This window comes from Brassica oleracea, chromosome C6 (assembly GCF_000695525.1).
Source record: "Brassica oleracea var. oleracea cultivar TO1000 chromosome C6, BOL, whole genome shotgun sequence".
In the NCBI taxonomy this organism is placed as follows: Eukaryota; Viridiplantae; Streptophyta; class Magnoliopsida; order Brassicales; family Brassicaceae; genus Brassica; species Brassica oleracea.
The window spans coordinates 36390202-36402990 of NC_027753.1; the positions used below are offsets into that span (position 1 = coordinate 36390202).

At 36.1% G+C, this 12789-nt stretch overlaps 3 protein-coding genes across 3 annotated transcripts; 1 reads left to right on the forward strand and 2 right to left on the reverse strand.

The window, feature by feature from the left end:
- Positions 1-5054: 5054 nt before the first annotated feature.
- LOC106301069 (anoctamin-like protein At1g73020) lies at positions 5055-8957 on the reverse strand. Its single transcript, XM_013737377.1, has 15 exons — positions 8412-8957; positions 8126-8195; positions 7886-8001; positions 7663-7789; positions 7490-7590; positions 7309-7400; positions 7123-7227; positions 6774-7043; positions 6569-6701; positions 6392-6505; positions 6252-6319; positions 6049-6179; positions 5880-5962; positions 5701-5808; positions 5055-5604 (listed from the first exon to the last, which is right to left on the reverse strand). Exons 1-15 carry the CDS (start codon positions 8583-8585, stop codon positions 5314-5316), a joined length of 1983 nt encoding a protein of 660 aa, XP_013592831.1. The 5' UTR covers positions 8586-8957; the 3' UTR covers positions 5055-5313.
- A 271-nt stretch (positions 8958-9228) lies between these two features.
- Positions 9229-10415, forward strand: LOC106296526 (ESCRT-related protein CHMP1B-like). Its single transcript, XM_013732672.1, has 2 exons — positions 9229-9720; positions 9920-10415. Exons 1-2 carry the CDS (start codon positions 9396-9398, stop codon positions 10204-10206), a joined length of 612 nt encoding a protein of 203 aa, XP_013588126.1. The 5' UTR covers positions 9229-9395; the 3' UTR covers positions 10207-10415.
- A 162-nt stretch (positions 10416-10577) lies between these two features.
- On the reverse strand, positions 10578-12728 carry LOC106299217 ((R)-mandelonitrile lyase-like). Its single transcript, XM_013735342.1, has 3 exons — positions 12516-12728; positions 10908-12426; positions 10578-10814 (listed from the first exon to the last, which is right to left on the reverse strand). Exons 1-3 carry the CDS (start codon positions 12613-12615, stop codon positions 10772-10774), a joined length of 1662 nt encoding a protein of 553 aa, XP_013590796.1. The 5' UTR covers positions 12616-12728; the 3' UTR covers positions 10578-10771.
- Positions 12729-12789: the final 61 nt, after the last annotated feature.

Below are 12789 nucleotides of genomic sequence, written 5' to 3' on the forward strand. Positions count from 1 at the left end.
TCATCTTACATTTGATATAATCATATTGTCTTATTAATTAATACTTGTAAGATTATATTAAAATTTATTCATTATAGTATATTGTATTTTTAAGATTCTTCTAGTCTTAGTTTAATATTAGTATTAGTATCTGTAAGATCATACTAACATATTAGACAAAAACGTAACTCTAGAATTTAACTTAATTATGGTATTTTGAGTATAATTTAAAGAAGCTGGATATAGCTTGGAAGCCACATGCAAAGAATTTAGAAAGAGAGGGAATCGTGAGGGACAAAGATTAACGAAAATAGATATCTTAATTAAGTAACTAAACAGCTTTATTCGGTGGCTACAGCATTTGTTGTATTCATCTGGCTTTCTTCGTTATCTCTTTTTTTTTGGACGAACGCTTTTTTCGTTATCAACAATCATTTTTCTATCAAGTTGTATCTGTACGAAAATCCGACGAGTAAACTTAATCAAAAACAGACAGACGGTCCACCGTTTAAGACTTGCGTTACATATATATTTAGCTGCGATAATTTGACTAGACTTATATAACTCACAACAATTAGTTACGAATAAACTGAACAGGGCATTTCAAACGTGTTTGAATACTTAGTATTTTTTTTTCCTTTTGGTGCGTTTTCGGAAGTGGTAAACTAAAAAGGGTTTTCTGCAAAAAAAAACCTTCAACGTGGTTTTGTTTTGCAAATTAATCCGCGAACTCAAAAACCCACGGGTCAACCCTCCAAGTGCCAGTCAAACCACAATATAATCCTCGGCCGTATATATGTTTATTTGACAGTGTATAATTTTAACATTTTTCAATACTACGTCGTTTTGGCGCTAATTTTTAAATGATAAAAAATTGTTGAACTCGGGGTTTGAAACTTGAACCTTAAACACTATGTGCATGCTATATAACCAAATATATAGATTTGTTAAACGCAATTATATAGATTTCTAAATATATTGAACAACAAATTAAACAAATATATTTGTTGGCCAAGATGGTTATATAGCATGTATATAGTGTTCAAGTTTCAAACCCCGAGTTCAACAATTTTTTTTCATTTAAAAATTAGCGCCAAAACGACGTAGTATTGAAAAATGTTAAAATTATACACAGTCAAATACACAAATATACGGTCGAGGGTTATATTGCGGTTTAACTGGCACTTGGAGGGTTGACCCGTGGGTTTTTGAGTTTGCAGATTAATTTACAAAAAAAAAATCACATTGAAAGTTTTTTTTGCAGAAAACCCAAGTAAAAACTGCATATAGATTTCATAAAATATGAGTGTGATTTAACTCTACTGGCGCAACAAAAAGTAGAGTGGTCTTGAACTCACCGTATTAAAGTAAACTTTTTCGCTATTTTTATCGAGTTAAACTATCATCACTGGAAAAAACAAAACAAGTGATAACAAAAAAATAATTACTCCAAATATAGTGGATCTAGAATTCAGTAAAACATCTATAAATTAATATTCGATAAACTAATAATCTCTATAAATTAATAAATTCCGTTGGTCCCAACTTGGGTTCGTTCAAAATTTGACATAAATCGATAAAATAATAAGATAATATTTTTTTAGAGAAATTCTATATAAATATATGGTCCCATTAAAATTATAAATTAATAATTTATATGTATACATATTTTATATGAGTAAGAACCTATTATTACATTGTTTGTTTTATATTCACAATAAAATTATCTTTATATTTTTCTTAACATTTAATATATTTTTGATGAGATTTAGTAATATTATATCTAAAATCACATTTAAATTCTATGAAATATATATTATGTACACCAAATAATATAATAAAATTAATATAAATGTTAAATTTCAAAAAAAAATAACAATAAATGCCTATACACTAAAATCAAATATTTTTCTTATTTTAGAATAAATATATCTTAAAATAAAAATTTAAATAATTTTTTTTTATAAATTAATATTTTTATAAATTAATAAAATTTTAAAATCTAACATTATTAATTTATAGAAGTTTTACTGTAATTTTTTTCTCAGTTTTAACCAATCAAAACCATCTTCATTAAGAAAGAGAAACTGGTGAATGTCAATTATCAACAAAAGTTGCAGATAAAGCAGTAGTCAGTAACTAAATAAAGTTGGTTATTGGTTCCGTGACACTACAACAGTGGCAAACACAGAAGCTACCACTCAAATAAGAGTTTTTGAAACAAGTACACAATGGTTTATTTTATTTTATTTTATTTATTTGTCAACATTTTTTTCTTTTAAAATAAAGTAATTTTGTGTTCTATTCTAATGATACTTTATTTTAAAATGAAAAATAGAATGACGAACAAAAAAATAAATGAATTATTCTATATAAAATAAATCTACTTTTTACTCTATTATAAAATATGAAATACAGTAATATTAAATTTTTTTATTATAATTTCTATTTTATAATAAAAAAATAGAGTGGTTGGAGATACTCTAACAATTTGCCTTGACTTTTATAACTTAACTAACGCAAATATTAGCATCAACTCTGCGTATTAAATGGTAAACTAACATGATTTTATTTATACATAGTTTAGCTGTATAACCCTAGTTACAGTTCAGATAATTCCATGGTCTAGCCAATCAAACCTTTGTATTTTTCATATCCATATTTTTTTTTATCAAATCATGCATGTGTTATGACATGAATTAATATGACCACATAGAAAATGAGTGGTATATTTTACTCTGACTGGCTTGATAATTAATTGGGAAATACTGCATGTTGCGATGGTTTCCACGTTGACGAGTTTCCTTTACATATAATTACATGAGATCATCAGTATCCCCACATCATACACACTTATTCCGCAACCTCCCCGAATCAGCATCACTACAAGTACAACTCGTGAAATTCCTTGTGGTCGTTAATAGTTATAGAAAAAGATGAAAAACTCTAAAGTTTGATAGATATTCTAATTTTAGTGCGATTAACATCATGTGCAGTCCAAATTGTAAGAAAAAAAAAAAATACAAAAACAGCATGTGCAGTGATTTCTTTTTTGTGCAGTGAATATGCGTTACCGGTAGATTTCAGCATCTTAATGAAATGTCTATTAAAAACAGTAAAAACTTAAGGAATTACTACCTTAAATAATAAATTATTTCGTTGTCCAATTATCAAAACAGTCAAAGAAAAGTGTTAATAATAAGATTCGTCCTTTTCTGCGTTGTGTTGACATGTCAGGCGTGTCCCATTAAAACCTGAATCCCACTTAACAAAGCTGATAAAGCTCCCAAAGATCGTGCAGTCCAATAATCTAGGTCTAGTAATAATAATTAAATACTAGTTACATCTTACGTACACGATATTCGAGAAATCTATGTGGAGAATTGTGAGTACTTCTCTAGAGATGAACGGCATTACACTTACACACGCATATTTTTGAATTTGAATTATAACTTTCAATAAGTTAATTAAGATAGTAGCAAATTAGCAATGGAACTGAAATTCTATAGAAAACTGCATTAGATATTTGGAAACTGCATTCTAGTATAAAATGAAAAATTTTAAAAGACAACTAATATATACAATGGATGGAATCTACTTTGATATATATATATATAGATAGTGTTTTTTTTGGTAAAATATATATAGATAGTGTTGTCATATACTTTATGTAATTGATCGTTTTATATACATTTGAGAAACCGACTGCATGCATAGGCCATGACGTTGTGTCGTCAATTACGTAAAGCGACGAAAAATCAATCAACGTCCATGTTAATTATTGCATCTTTTTTTATCTGTTGTCGCTTTACCTTCATTTGTGTAATTGTTAATATCATTACTTTCGTATAACTTTGGACCAGTCTGCGTCTCTTTTATTCTCCTGTTGTTTACTATTTCCACAAATTTGATTTAAGAAAGCAAATCACTATTTGGTGGGATTTGTATATAACTTTAATGTGATTTTCACATTGTATATAATAAAAGATTTTAGACCATCAATTTTTATTGAAACTAGCTAATTAAAGTTCTCAAACTCGCACTATAATAAAATATAAAATAATCTATAAATTATTGTATTAGATATTTCAAAAATATAGAAACTTTCATTTGTTTGATTTTGAAATGTTCATAATTTTAAATATGCTTTTATTCTTATAAGTGATAATTTTATGTTGGAATTTTTTTCATTTAAAATGTTTTTATTTTATTTTAGAAAACATTCTAGTTTGAACTAGCAATATATACTTTTAACAAAAACATACAAGATATTAACAAAAAACGACCACAATTTTGTTCTTTTAAACCAATAAAACTTTATGTTTATATTTTTCAAAAAACTTTATGTTTATATAGAGTTACCATAAATTTAGTAAACAAATTAATGAGTCTTCCTAAATAAATTAAACTTGTATAAACTCTGCCATTTTTCAAACAAAAATTATAAGATGTGATATTTTAAGCTGATACGTTTTTATACGAAAGATATGTGTTTATTTGATTACCAAAACAAAGGATATGTGTTTATTTCATACCGTCATAGATTAAACCATTGAAACTACAGTCAGAGAAGCATTTGAATTTGATACTCTGATTAGGTGAACAAAGTATCTGTAAACCTTACCACTCATAAAAGATTTTCCACTAATCCAACAAAAGAAGAAATTGACAATAACAGAAAAAATCATCTTTAAATGAAAAGAATAAACCATATCTTTGACCCAAAAGAGAAAATAATTGTTCTAATAATTCCATCTTTAAAAGACTTGATCATGAGAAACTTTTTCTAATTATACTGCATCAAGTGTGCAACCATCAATGGAGTACACATATGTTAATACATACTCCACCCATTTCAGATTACTTGTAGTTGTAGGGTAAAATTTTTGTTTTAAAATAAATATCGTTTTATAGTTTCAATGCAAAATTTATTGATTTTATATTTTAATCTATTTTTTAATTGATTGAAATGTGGTTAGGTGTATTGGTAATGATGTTTTTATCGGAAAGAGAGAGAGAGAGAGAGAGAGTAGTAAATGACTAGGTGTTCCAAGTAACAGATCACATGACAACCTGTTGATGATGGGAAACATAAACATTGAAAAATATTAGGGATGTTCTTCTCTAGAGCATTACCCATGATTATAACCTAAATGTTAAAATTGATTTCCTCATAGTTCAACATATTACAGACAAAAAACGAGATAGATCTCTCTATACAAGTCTTCAAGATATCACATAAATTTTTATGGACAAAAGGAGATCTAACTGTTGCACACACACACACACAAAAGCCTTTTGGTATTACTATGATTCTATAATTTCATGTCAAGACTACTCCGACTCTTGTTGAGTTCTTGCCATGGAGGAAAATTCACCAGAAATGCTTCTCAAGAGCTGTTTACAGTACATGTCTTGCGCTTGAGTCACATTCTTCATACGGTTGGCTCTAACCCAAGCAGGCTCCTCAGGGACAAGACGAGATAGTCCGAATTTGAGAAGCAAGAGGACATGTTCCATGATGAGAATTGCAGCTAGCCCTGGCTCAATCTTCCATTTTCCTTCTTGATCATATAAGCATACCAAGAGCGCAGAGTTTGTGCATATAGACATTACTACTAGAAACTGAAACACACAAGAAAGAAACTATTTAGGGCAGCAAGATGGAGTAATCATTATAATATATGTAAAGGGTTTTTTTTTTCATGGTATCCAAGTCACCTGCCATATGTTTAACCAAGCTCCAATTGTTGCAGCAGCACGAGGAAGTGGTCTTCGCAGTGTAACCAATAGCTTCAAAGCATTTGTTCTCATCTCCATTACATTGCTCTGTGTACACCATGTTTCATGTTAAAGTCCAGAAGCTAAAGATGAAACTGACAAAATGTTAAGACTCTTACCACTGCAGCGAGGGTAAAAGCAAGAGGGAAGGCACAAGCAAACATCATGATCATTCCAAATTGCAAAGCTAGCTCGAGAAAATCTACAAAAGCAAAATGAAAAAATCATATATCAGATTTTATATATAATCAATCACTAAAGATTACCGACTTTATTAAGTTAAATTACCATCAAAAAGTCCATCTTCAAGCTCTACACCAATGCTTGCTGAATATGTAGGCTTGAAATATTCCTTCTCAACTCTTGATGCTATTAGTATCTTCCCTGTTGATGGTCCACCTTCACTTTTCTTCTTCTTCCTGAAAAAAAAGAAACCAGTTTTTGACATCCTTCAAGGTTTCTGACTTAGATGAATGAAATAACGGACATACCTAGCTCTAAACTTTCTGTAGCTGTACTTGAGATAAGGCAAAGAACCATCCATCAAAGTCCAGAAAACCTGAAGAAACCTCAAACATATGTAAGTGCTAAAATCTTCAAAGGAGAGTTTCTCATCATGTTTCTTGTTTACCTGTGAGATGATCAACCGTTGGATCAATACTTGTCGAAGTGTCATGAAGTTTCGGTGTAAAAGCACATGGTAGAAGATCCCAATGTATGTCTGCATGAAATAGAGTCCAAAAACCTGCAGTGGCAAAGGTTAGAGAGGAGGAAACAATGAACTCTGTAAAAACAATGATGTACTTACTTTGTAAATCAAGCTGTTAGCTCGATACTCCACACTCTCGTTGATCTCTCGATTTATCAGCTTGACAGATACTTTGCCTCCCAACCGAGTGAGGTACTGAATGATTAGAAGGTAGATAGCCGTCAATAGAAACCTGAAACAATCACAGAAATTTTGCATTCGAGGTAGCTCTCACTTGTAAAAGAAACAATGAGCAAGCTCTCACTTGATTGTGTCGGATGTGATGATCTCGTAGATGTGAGCATAGGCCAGCTCAAAAGGAAGTTGGAGGCAGATAATGGTCATGATGACGAGAACATCATTCCTAAACCTTTTGCGGTAAGCAAACCATTCATATCTTTGGTACGCTTCCTTCTCTTTGAACTTCTCGTTTCCGAGGTTCTTTATAAGCTCCTTTGGAAAGGGAAGGGAGCTCCACTCCATTCCGATGAATCTGTATCCTTGACTCGGACCAACTAAATAATTTATCTGCCATCTAATAAAACAAAAAAACAATTGGTACATAATCAACTTGTTTGGATGCTATCCATCAGTGTAGGGGGAAGAGAACCTACCTAGCTAACAAAGCTGCGTTTTTACGTTTCCAGAACTGAAGAAACAAGGCAGCCCAGAGTATTGTGCTGACAAAGAAACTTGGGAGAACAAGAAACTGCAAGGACCTGACCAAAGACAAATTTGCAAACAAGGCATGATGTATGTACCATATATCATAAGAGCTTGTCACAAAAATGAGAACTTACCCAAAATCAATCATCTGAACTATAATCCCAAGTAAGGCTGGGAATAGTAACCATCGTGTATACATTCCCAAGAAGGAAAAGTAGACTCCAATCTGTGATTTTGTATATTTAATGAGTTTCCATACAAAAATGCTTTCTGCTACAACATGTATAGTAAGTTTAGGTTTCTCTATGTGTCTACCTTTGCGCCGAAGTAGGAGTATATCTGATCAATAGGCTGGTTTGTGAAGTTCCACCAGTTTAACGCCCAAGTTTTGAGAAGTTCCTTCCTATTGAGTTCATCTACAAAAAGAAGTATGTTCATGTGTGAGAATTTTAAACCATTCTAGAGTCTAGACTGCCTGTATAGCTTACCATGAAGAGGAAACATTTGTTTGATGACGCCTTCTGATTCCAACCTTCTAACTAGTGATTCTCCTGCCGCCCAACAAAACTCTTTGTCGTCAAGCTTCAGTGTAACGTCGTAACCATCACTGTTAACCTGTATCTTGAAGAGTTAATGAATCAAGAAGGCTATGAACTAAGACGTTAAACAATGGAAGACATGTAACAAGGGATAAATAAGAACAGAGCTTACAATTCCGTAAAGAAGATGTTGATAGCAATGAAAACGTTCAAACCAGCTGAACAAAGACCCATCAGGTTGCCTGAAGAAAGCCTCAGAACCTTGCACCTCAAAGGGCAAATCAATTCCTGAAAATGATAGATAAGACCATCAAACATTCAAACTTGTGAAGGACATAAAACGAGGAAAGATCTGTGACACAAATGTTCATCAACAATTTAAGCTGTTATATACAAAGGAAGCAGTAGTTACCAAGACGAGTAGGTTTACGTATATGAAGCTCAGCTGCTGCACTCCCCAAGGTCTCCAAAGGAGCAGCTACCTGAATTGTGTTGTAGTTAGCTCAAACGTTACTCTACTGATAACAAAACAGCCTACATAGTATTATACTGAACTAGAGCTAACTTAAGTCATCAACAATTTGTTATTTAACATCAAAATTCACTCTTTCAGGTTCACTCAAGACCAGCACTTTTGTCTGAAAAGAGGACAAATTGAGATAACAACACCCATGAAAAATTGAAAAAAAAAAACCGACCTTGAGAAACTCATCAGCGAGACCAACGACTCTATCAACAACCATCCCTCTCTTCTTCAGCTCACTCACCAAAACTTCAACACAGTCTCCTTCCTCTTCCTCTTCTCGAACCCTCTTAGGAACCACAATTGCAACCTCGTGAACGATTCGCTCCTCCCCATTTCTCCCATCCATCTCCAAAACCCGAATCACACAACAAAGACGAAAACTTTCGCTTCGTGAACGTTCGCCTGGTAGCTGAAAGTTTCTACCTTTTTCTTCAAGATCTGATTCTCACATGCCTTAATGAGTGTATTCACCAAAGCTTCCTCCTTTTTCTCTCACTTCAATTTAATTTTCTAATTTTCGAGTTTCTGAACCGTAAAAGGGGATCAAGGGTTAACTCGGAACAGTAAGGATGCTCGAAAATTCAGATCGAACTTTAATGCACGTCTCTCGTTGCCCCTACGGTGGGGTTTGGCCCTGCTTCTTGGTCCTTGGCGTTAGTTCAAAAACGTATCTGGAAATGGGAAAAGACAAAAGCTTTGGTTTGGTCTGAAAAATTCGGATTGAATTTGATAAAGTCATGCAACATTCCAAATGAAGCTCCTTCTGAGTTGGCAACGCTGATGATGAGCGACACATCGGACGGTGCTGAGTCATTCTTGACACGTGTGCCTCCTCCTTTTCCTCTTGATGCGCGCGTGTGACTAATTAGTAATAGCCGTTTAATATTGAACCGGGTACTACCGACAATCACTAACCGCGGTTCATAGTAAACCGGCCAAGTCTGATCTTAATTACGTTAAACCAAAGCTGACTTTAACATTATCTTTTGCTTTATCAAGGGGCCCCACTTAATTCGATTCCTCTCTCCTTTCTTCTTCGTCCTCCATCTCTCTCTCTCTCTCTTCTACAAAAGAAAAATCCCCAAATTCGAAAAAACCCTAGTTCTCTACCGATAGATCGTAATCGAATTCGGGAGGTGTAGAGGAACCGATCAACATGGGTAACACGGATAAGCTGATGAATCAGATATTCGATCTGAAATTCACGTCCAAGTCTCTGCAGAGGCAGTCAAGGAAGTGCGAGAAGGAGGAGAAGGCGGAGAAACTCAAGGTGAAGAAGGCGATCGAGAAGGGGAACATGGATGGTGCTCGGATCTACGCCGAGAACGCCATTCGTAAGCGTAGCGAGCAGATGAACTATCTTCGTCTCGCTTCTCGCCTTGACGCTGTTGTTGCTCGCTTAGACACCCAGGCTAAGATGACCACGATCACCAAGTCCATGACCAACATCGTCAAATCCCTTGAGTCCTCGCTTGCCACAGGTTGTAAAAATGATGTGTTTGATTGAAAGTTCGAGTTTTTTACTGGGTAGACATAAAGGTTTGTTTTTTATGGAAACATAACAAGGGTAGCAATAGCATGAATGGTAGAGAATGTATAGCACGAGTAGACAAGTCTAAGTAGGTTTGTTGTGTTGCTAACAACTTGGGGTTCTTATCTGTTCTCTGTTTCTTTGAATAGGCAATCTGCAGAAGATGTCAGAGACGATGGATTCATTTGAGAAGCAGTTTGTGAACATGGAGGTCCAAGCTGAGTTCATGGAGAACGCCATGGCTGGTTCTACATCATTGTCCACTCCTGAAGGCGATGTCAACAACCTGATGCAGCAGGTAGCAGATGACTATGGTCTTGAAGTCTCTGTTGGACTACCTCAGGCTGCTGGTCATACCATACCTACTGCGACAGAGGAGAAAGTCGATGAGGATGATTTGTCCAGGAGGCTTGCAGAGCTCAAGGCCAGAGGTTGAATCAGCGAACCAACAAAACCATGCTTGCTTGGACTATCTTGCCACTTGGGGCGAGATCCTTATCGAAATGTAACAACTATTATCTGCGAACACTAACGCATTTGTGTATATTGCTCACTTTGAGATATGCTTTGTTTATCAACTTTATATAAAAAAAAACTTGGTGTGTTTTCAGTTTTTACCATTTCAGTGATATGCTTTCGTTTTGAGTTGTGCATTGAAAGTTTATTTTTGACTCGGTTTTGGTTCATTGACTAGCATGCATCTAACAAGTAACATCCGCAGAGTCTGTTACGTTCTGTGCAGAAATATGAACAAAACGTTTGCTTTTCACTTGGTAAAGCTTGAAACTTTACTATAATGGCTACTCTGAGCAAGATAAGCTTTTGATCATTATATTTCAGTCCTTATGTTTACATCAACAATAGACGACTATCTGTACTATGTTCTCATGAATTAACAAGATAGTCCAATGCACAAATGAATAGACTAATTGTAGTGAACATACAGCAAAAGAATCAGTAAACTAATCCAGAAAGTGCTGTCAAGCTCACCTTGTATCTGATTAGTATCTCATTCTCTCTCTCAGCATCTGCAGCCCCATGTACCTGCAATTATAGTCATGTGGAAAATTGTTTTTACACTGACCAAACAGCATTGGTAATGTATCAAAGCGTATAAACTTTTGACAGTTTTTTTACCTTCCAAGCATCATCAAGGTAGCTTGTGGATTAGTCCCTGGAGAGATACTGAAGGTTGATCCATCCACGATTCTAAGAGAATCAACACCATTGACTTTGAGATCAGAGTTCACTACTTTCCCCACAACGCATCCACCATGGTAATGCCAGATCGTGCTCACAGTACGTCTGCAGAAATCTGCCATCACCAGATCATTTGATTGGTCCAAAGGTAATGGAACTCCAACGAACCTAAACCTACGGCTCCCAAACCATTCCCTGAACATGAAGTCCTGCATAGCTCTGCTCCTTAGTATCTCCCCAATCTTCCTAGTCCCATTGACACACCTCTCAAGATCCTGTGGGTCACTGAAGTAGTTGAACCTAACAACAGGGTTAATCCTCACATCAGTCGAAGCCAACCTTAGCGAACCAACAGAAACTGGACCGAGAATCTTCTCCATTATAGTTGTCACGGGAACGTACAAAGGAGAAGCTGGAGCTCTTATGAAAACAGAACGTAGAGGCGACGCAAAGGGGATTACAGTGGAAGCAGCTTCAAGAAAAGCACCTTCCTCAGTAATACCCACTACCTGTATCAGCGAGTTCTCCATTGGAACCGGTGGAACAATGGAGATACCGTTCCTCGGGTTATCATACACAAAGTCCCCCACATTAGGCAAGTCAAGAGCCACAGGGATCCCCCAAGTCGAAAGGTAACTCCTTGGACCAATCCCGCTAAGAAGCATCAACTGCGGAGTACCGAGCGAGCCAGCAGAGAGTATCACCTCTCCTCTGTCTCGTATCATCGCGTGATGGTAACGTCCAAGCTGATCACGGTACACAACTCCAATAGCAGAGACATTACAACCCGAATCACTCGGAGACGAAGAAGCTAGCAACACTCTCTCCACAGTAGCGTAAACCGCTACTCTAATGTTGGAGTTTCTTGCGTACCTAAGAAGATCCGCAGAGCTGTGTCTCCTCCCAGCACGATCAAAAGTCGAACCACCGATCTTAGTCCCAACTTTATGCTCCAACGTGAAGCCGTTAAACGGATGCACACCGATCTCAAGCAACGCGTCTCTAATCGCGGACTGCCACGTCCTCAGCTGAGGTCTAAAGACAATAGCTCGCTCCACCCATTCGTAAGACTGATTAACCGTCGTGAGATCCCAATCGAGACCCGAGTTGTCAAAGAACTGTTTATCAGCTCGGCTGTAGAACCCGGCGTTGATCGCGCTGCTTCCTCCGAGAACGCGGCCTCTAGCGTTGGGGACTCCTTCCTCGGAGACGAAGGACTGAGCCGGGGAGTCGAAGCTGTTGACGTCGGTGAGAGTCGTCAAGAAACCGTCGTGCGACATCACGTTGGGTCTGTTGTAAGGGACGCCGCCGCGCTCGAGGAGGAGGACGCGGAAGGATTGGGAGAGCGTGGCGGCGAGTGGACATCCCGCCGTTCCGCCGCCGACGATTATGTAGTCGTAGTAATCCTCCGACGCGAAGTCGGTTGCGTTCGTCACGAATCGCATGAAGTTGGGAGCTGCAACCAAGATTCTAAAAGTGAGAAGAGCGACGAAACATACACAATCTCGAAATACCTCATCAATCGAAGATTCTTGGGAAACTTACGTCGATTAGCGCGTGGCCTTGCGTTGGAGAGAGAAGCTGCTCCGAGAAGAAGAAGAAGCACCACCGTGTAAAGAAGATAACAATCCATCCTCTTACTCATTCTCGCTCTTCAGCAGAAAGAAAATTAAATTTTCCCGGGAAAGAGGATTTTCTTAGTTAGAATGAGAAAAGTGGAAGAAGTTTGTTATTAAAGAAGACTCAAAGTTAACTGCTTTTTATCGAGTGTTTCTCAGCTCTCGAACGCATCGGTGTAACTACGATATAAAAGCACTAC